Genomic DNA, 6,622 nt, shown 5'->3' with positions numbered 1-6,622 from the left:
TATCTGGGCGCTTTCGCGTTGTTACAATGAGTTGTGGTTGTGCCTCTAGGGCTCCCGGGATCCGGCTTATAAAGGCGCACGGATCTATGGTTTACATGGAGAGTCCTAGCCAGATTACAGGTTGCCTAACTACGGTACAATGTCTTGCCGTGTACGTCAAGGATCCGCCCTTCCTTATACGTCGTACCGGATCCGGATTCCTAATGGGCCTTCATGGATCCGGGTTCCTCCAAAGGTCGGTTGGATCCGGCTTCCCTCCTAAGCTGGACTTCATCCTTTAGGATCAACGACAACTGGGCCGCCCGATGGGCCACATGCCACATCACCATCTATGGGCCACCCGGGCTTGCCGGATCTAGGCACTGTCGATGGTACACCCATGAAGTATACCCACAACAGTGCCCTTGAGGGGGTGGTTTAGGGGATGCATGCATGTAGGTGATGAACTTGATGATGCTGATGCTGATGATGTACATTTTGGCAGTAGCTAGGGTTGAAAGACATTTGATGGCCCCCTTTTGTAACTATGATGAGGTGGTATATACTAACCCTTGAGGGGATGGTGAACTTGCAGTGTTAGGATGGCACCCACACTTTTGTTGTGGTGGTAGGATGACACCATAGTAGTGTAGGATAAACTTGTGATCCACTTTTGGAATGATCGTGCATGCCCCTGTTAGTTTATCATTTACTGTCAACACTTGTGTAGTTCTATTGCTCTATTATGAATTGGTTCATGGATGTGATCGATTACCTGTTCTTATTATGCCGTGCTAGTGGTGTGTGGTGTTTCGTGGACGGGTTCGAGGAATCTACAACTCATGGAGGGTCTGTCAAGACCAGGTCAGTGGCTACTCCAAAAACAGCTACCGAGGGTCTGAAATATTGGAGGAGGCACAACAAGAGTACCTCACCTTCCTGGAAGATGAGTTCATGGCAGATCAGGCCATCGATGAGCCAGTGCCATTAGCACAGCTACCGTCGGAGGAAGTGCATGCTATACAAGGAGCACCATCGGAGGTACGTTCGAGTCGGGTCAAAGATTACATCATCATCCTCATCGTGGTGATCGTGAGGATCTTGTTCTTCTAAAAAGCGTCCGATCGTATGTAACATGCTATGGCATGGTATTCTCATCCTATTTGAATTGTTGTAAGGATATGAAATTGTGATTTGAGCAACCAAACAACTGATTCATGTTTTCATTTTCATGTGTGCAAGTTGGATTGGAAACGGGCAACCAAACAATGGGGCATGAGTTCCCTCTCCGCTACAGAAAAAGGCCGCCCAGGCTACCAAACGACCTGCGTTTCATGGCCCATGGCCCGTTCGCGAAACGAAGATGAGCCCATCTCACTGGCCCAGTGAGCCACAAAAGGGATGCAGGCTACCAAACGCGCCCTAAGGGATCGGTGTGCTTGGAGTTTTGGACACATCATCCAAACAACTGGCGTAACTTAAACAAGGCTAATTGGTACAATGTTGAGAACACATACCAGCTAATCACGAACTGAACCAAGCACTGAAGTATATAAGTATAAGTAGATCACTAGCTCCATTTCTATCGACATATATATACCAGCTACATCATACAGAACAGAAACACCTGAATAATCAAGAAACACACACGGATTGATGTTCTATAACAAGAGACTACTACTGGCCTTTGAATCCCATTTATTCGCCACGGTAAAGATAGATAGATGAACTAATACTGCTACGGTAAAGATAAACACTTGCATCGTTCTGTTCCAGCACCGGCCGATTCGATCATTTACCGAAGAGTGACTTGAACCACCATGTCCCTTTGGTGTCGGTGGGCGCGGCGTCGCTCTCCGGCGGCGGGTCGCTCTGCGGCGTCTTGTGCAGCTTGGAGACGTCGTAGCCTTCCTCCTTGGCCTTGTCCAGCAGCTGGCTGTAGACCTCGTCGTCTATGTGCGTCTTCCTGCACAGGATCTACATGCCACACAAGCAGATTAAGCGCAGCAGCAACGTTGCAAGTATATATGTGCTGTTAAGAGTGTTATACTGCTGAATGAGTTAATTCAATTGGGTGCTTACCCATAGGCTCTTCCGGCGGGGCTCGCCGACGAGCGCGTACTGGTAGTCATCGTCGACGTAGAGGACCCAGTAGTCGCCGACGACGGGGATGATGGGGAGGAAGGGCGGGACGTAGAACTTGACCTTGAGCTTGGCCTCGTCGCTGGCCGGGTCGGCCTTGTAGGCGGTGCCCTCGATGTAGTCGCGCTTCCCCTTGCTCCACGTCTCGTTCAGCACGTGCACCGTGGCGCCGTCCTCCATCAGCTCGTAGGTCGCGCGCGTGTCCTGCCCGTCGCGCGGCTGGAAGAAGTTGGGGAAGGAGGCGATCTCGTACCACCGCCCCATGTACCGCGCCACGTCCAGCCCCAGCACCACCCCCATCTCGCTCCCGCTCTTCACCTTCGCCGCCATTGTAGTACGTTGTATCTTCTAGCTAGCTGGATGCTTGATCTCGATCGGTTGCTTGGATGCAATTGTAGTGAGCTCTGGTTGAGGTGGGTGGATTTATAGGAGTCGTGGGAGGGTTTCAGTTCCAGGGGCTCTGGCTAGCTAGTTCCTAGGGAAGCAGGGGAAGGAAGAAGAAGGCTGGGGAGGAGGATAAGGTGGTCGGAATTCGAAAAGACGTGGAGGGCTCTCGAACGCTGAGAGACACTTTGTTTGCTTGCCCGGCGTCGGGCTCTGTACGTGGAGACTTGCACGTGAAGGTTATTGACAGCATCATTTGGGGGCTACTTCGAAAAATCAGGCTTATGGACCAGGGGAAATGCCGACATGTTCCCGATGGATATTGATCTGTGAATCCGATTTCTCAATGAGCATTGAGCGGTTTATTGATCTGCGAATGGATTGTTAGCCCAGTTAGTTCCCAGTGAGCAGTTTATTGATCCGTGAATCTGATTTTGCTCTCATCCTTTGTGCTAACTGTCAGAATTACCTGGTTCTTTTTTTTTCTGTACCTGGTTCTTTGACATGTTTTGATTGTATTTCGACATCATGCATGTCCACATACTCATACTCCAGAACGTTCCTCTTCGACAAGCTTTGTTTCGTGTTTTGGAACAACTCCTACAGATAAAAATATATAATATGGTTATTGGACGCAGATTAATCTGCAGTTCTGAACCACAGAATTACTCCAAGACTCAGGGACTGCTTTCACATGAGGCACTTTTCACACGCTACCCTAGAGCACTCAAGAACGTCCATGAACACCACTTGCCCTGGATGATTGCTTGCTCCTCAAGGTTGAAATTGTACCCAAGCACAAATGACAAAACAAGAAACTTGCAGCATACACAAGTATTGGTGTAACCGTACGAGACCAGGAGCAGTGCAGCTTCCCGGGCATGATCTACAAGCTACAAGCGTACAAGTCACTGTTACCATCTACTTGGGCAGAGTTTAGTTACGTGTTCTCTCTTTGGCCCGAATGCATGTCTCTACACGCTTGCGTACGACTCAATTCTTCAAGATGCACGGCTCCCTCTCTGGTGAAAAACCACTGCCAGAACTGTGTGCTGCGACTCCCAGGCCCCAAGGTCTCGGAGTGCCGTGCTTTCAGCTTGGATTACTGACTAGACATTGGTATGGGTGTGCCTGTGCACAGTGGCAGAGAAATTCTATCGACTCAATCCAGGTAACATTAGCCAGAAAATGATTGGTGTATAATTTCCGGTACCTAGGGTAACGGCATAAATAATTTTCAAGCACTCTGAACATAACTTCACTGAACTCAACACTATTATATCTTTAAGTTTGGAGAATTCTCGAGTCAAAAAGCCTACTACACACAGATGGAGCAATATAGGTGGGGTATAAAAAATGATCAAGGTTCAGGATCCTGTCATGCCTTGCTCAGGCACTGGTAAATGCTTTTTTCACCACACCACTCTTGGACCCTGCGGGGACGACCTTTAACACGTTGAACCTCACCGTCTTGGACAGTGGCCTACAGATTGATTTAATTCTATTATTACAAGCAAGGCTGAGCAGATATCACAAACAAAAAAAGCATATATTTGATGTATGAAACCTCGTTGGTGTAATAATAAGGTGATATTATGTCACATTAAACAAAAAACCGTGAAATTCTGTTCAACTTTTCAACCATCCAGCTACCTAGATAATGTGCTTCTACGTGCAGGTGCATCAGAAAGGTAAAATATTTTTACCTGCATTGGCCAATGATCACGTGGTCTCCTTCCCTCACACGAAAGCAAGGGGAAATATGGGCAGGGATGTTGGAGTGCCTCTTCTCATACCTATTCATGAATGCCAATATATTGGTTATGATACAACAACCCCAAAAAAATTAAGCCAGTGAAGATTAGCTTGCCTCTGATATTTTTTAACAAAGTGAAGGTAGTTCCGACGAACAACGATAGTCCTGTTCATTTTAGCACTATGGCACGTTCCAGCAATGATGCGGCCTCTAATTGACACAGTGCCAGTAAATGGGCATTTCTTATCAATGTAGGTTCCTGCAACACAAGCCATATTAAATACAGATAAAAACCGAATTTCAACGGAAGTATTAAGCTGTGCAATGTACAACACAACTGGACAAACAAAATGTTGACTAAACACATGTGACAAAACAAAAAATAAACAAATATCATATTTCAAACAAAGTTCTGCTACAAAGGGTATTTTAGAATGACATGAAGAAACTAACTAATTATACAAGCTTCGCTTACTTAATCTGACCACTGAACGAAACTTGAACAGTCACTAATGCTGAATGCACCAGTAAAACAAAAGTAACATGGTCAACATCTTAATTTTAAAGAAAAGAAAGATTATATACATATTACATTGGGTACACAAAGAAGAAGCTAGACCAAAGACAACTTCAACATGTATCGACGTTGGTATATCACCAACAACTAAAAGCCATTCAGATTCAAAAGCAAATTGCATAGCATATAAGACATAAATCATCAGACAGCCAAGTAGGAGTTCAAACTCTCTACCCAGGTACACAAAATCATTAACAGCAGTAAGTCATCGCCACAAAAAGCATTAAGAAATTTTAGATTAGGAACCAAGTGTATGGTAACAATTTTGTCCAAATACAGTAAAGCATTGTCAAAAACAATCAATTGATGAATAAATATTGATCACCCGAGCACCATAGACTTCACATGCCATATTTAAAAACAACTAAAATTATATGCTGCTGTAGACCATCATCATAATATTTAATTTGCTCAAGTTGAAGGGTATACTTAGATAATATGGAGTAGATGAACTAAAGATGTATATCCAGCCAAACAGTACAGGAACACAAGAAGAAAAATACTGAACAACTGTCAAATGCCACAGTAAGATAATGACTATGTTAAGACAAGACAAAATGGAAAAGGCAATACGGGATCTAAGCTACTGAAACATACCCTCAATGGCTTCCTTAGGAGTCTTGAAACCAAGGCCAACGCTCTTCCAAAACCTGTTACCCCCCTTGCCTGGCTTATAACTCCCCTTTGCGGTCTTCTTTGGGCTGAAATTGGAAACAAGTCAGGATTGCCTTCAGGACACATTATTAACATCTACTGGTATAATAAAATGAACACCACTTCCTCATACCAGAGGAAAACTTTAGGCTGCTTCAGGAAAGCCTTCTCAGTCTGCAAAAGCCAGTAAAATAGTTTAGGGCAAGTTCTACTAAAGCTTAAGAATGCCTAGGCATCCCAAATTTTCCTAATATGACTAAACTCAGCCAAGAAAAAACAGCTAGTGTGGCGAGCTTAGCGAAGAAAATTGAGTGTATTGACACAATGGCCATGAGGTTAGAAAGTGACAGTGAAGTGAACACTAGCCTAACTTACACTACTCCCTCCATTCCATATTACTTGCCGGCTGATTTAGTAATCAGTGACAACTAATATGGAACGGAAGGAGTACTTCACAGAGTCCCACTGCCATTTACCACAGTCATGATTGTCAATTCAGGACACATATTAAAATCTACCATCGATGAATACCTCAGCAAGCATAGGAATAACTGCTCGATCCGACGATCCAAGTCTTTTATCAGACAAACCAATGGAAAAATACAGTAAATTGAGTCAAACAAATGTCCCCGACAGCTCGACCCGCATCGTCTCTGATTTTGCAAAGAAGAGAAAGCGGAAATGTACCGAAGTGGTAGAAGGAGGATAACTGACCTGCTCCGCCATGGCTGATACTCGAAGGAGATGCGACCGACGGCGGCACGCACTAGGCGGCGGCGACGTCGGCGGCAGGAGAAGAAAGAAGGCCTGCTCGATGCCAAAACCCTACTTGTAGCGCATTTTTATCTATGCGAGTTAGGTGGGCTCTGGTGGACCTGGATCTCAAGCTGGCTTCTTCCATCACACTTACGGCCGAAATAGGAGCTGTTACTGGATGGGCTTGATTCCATGGACGAGCTGCAGATTCGGGAGCGAAGGACGCACGGCCTGAAGTTTACTCCATTCCCACTTCACTTGGGCCCGGCCCAGTACCAGGCTAGCATTCTCCCTTTTCAAGGAGAGCGCGCTGGAAAGGACATTCGATAAGGTTCATCCCCATTCCCTAAAAAAAAGATAAGGTTAATCCTTTT

General features: G+C 45.6%; 2 protein-coding genes across 2 annotated transcripts; both read right to left on the bottom strand.

Moving 5' to 3' along the window:
- Positions 1–1,532: 1,532 nt before the first annotated feature.
- Positions 1,533–2,685, bottom strand: LOC124692669 (temperature-induced lipocalin-1-like). The gene is made up of 2 exons (XM_047226087.1): positions 2,062–2,685; positions 1,533–1,956 (listed from the first exon to the last, which is right to left on the bottom strand). The coding sequence occupies exons 1-2, from the start codon at positions 2,449–2,451 to the stop codon at positions 1,771–1,773; spliced, it is 576 nt and encodes a 191-aa protein (XP_047082043.1). The 5' UTR covers positions 2,452–2,685; the 3' UTR covers positions 1,533–1,770.
- Positions 2,686–3,682: 997 nt separating this feature from the next.
- On the bottom strand, positions 3,683–6,298 carry LOC124687779 (40S ribosomal protein S11-like). The gene is made up of 6 exons (XM_047221528.1): positions 6,207–6,298; positions 5,626–5,666; positions 5,436–5,539; positions 4,376–4,520; positions 4,212–4,301; positions 3,683–3,988 (listed from the first exon to the last, which is right to left on the bottom strand). Exons 1-6 carry the CDS (start codon positions 6,216–6,218, stop codon positions 3,895–3,897), a joined length of 486 nt encoding a protein of 161 aa, XP_047077484.1. The 5' UTR covers positions 6,219–6,298; the 3' UTR covers positions 3,683–3,894.
- Positions 6,299–6,622: the final 324 nt, after the last annotated feature.

Source organism: Lolium rigidum, chromosome 2 (genome assembly GCF_022539505.1).
Source record: "Lolium rigidum isolate FL_2022 chromosome 2, APGP_CSIRO_Lrig_0.1, whole genome shotgun sequence".
Taxonomy (NCBI): Eukaryota; Viridiplantae; Streptophyta; class Magnoliopsida; order Poales; family Poaceae; genus Lolium; species Lolium rigidum.
The sequence above is the reverse complement of the archived record's forward strand: the minus strand, read 5'-3'. Positions and strand labels throughout refer to the sequence as shown.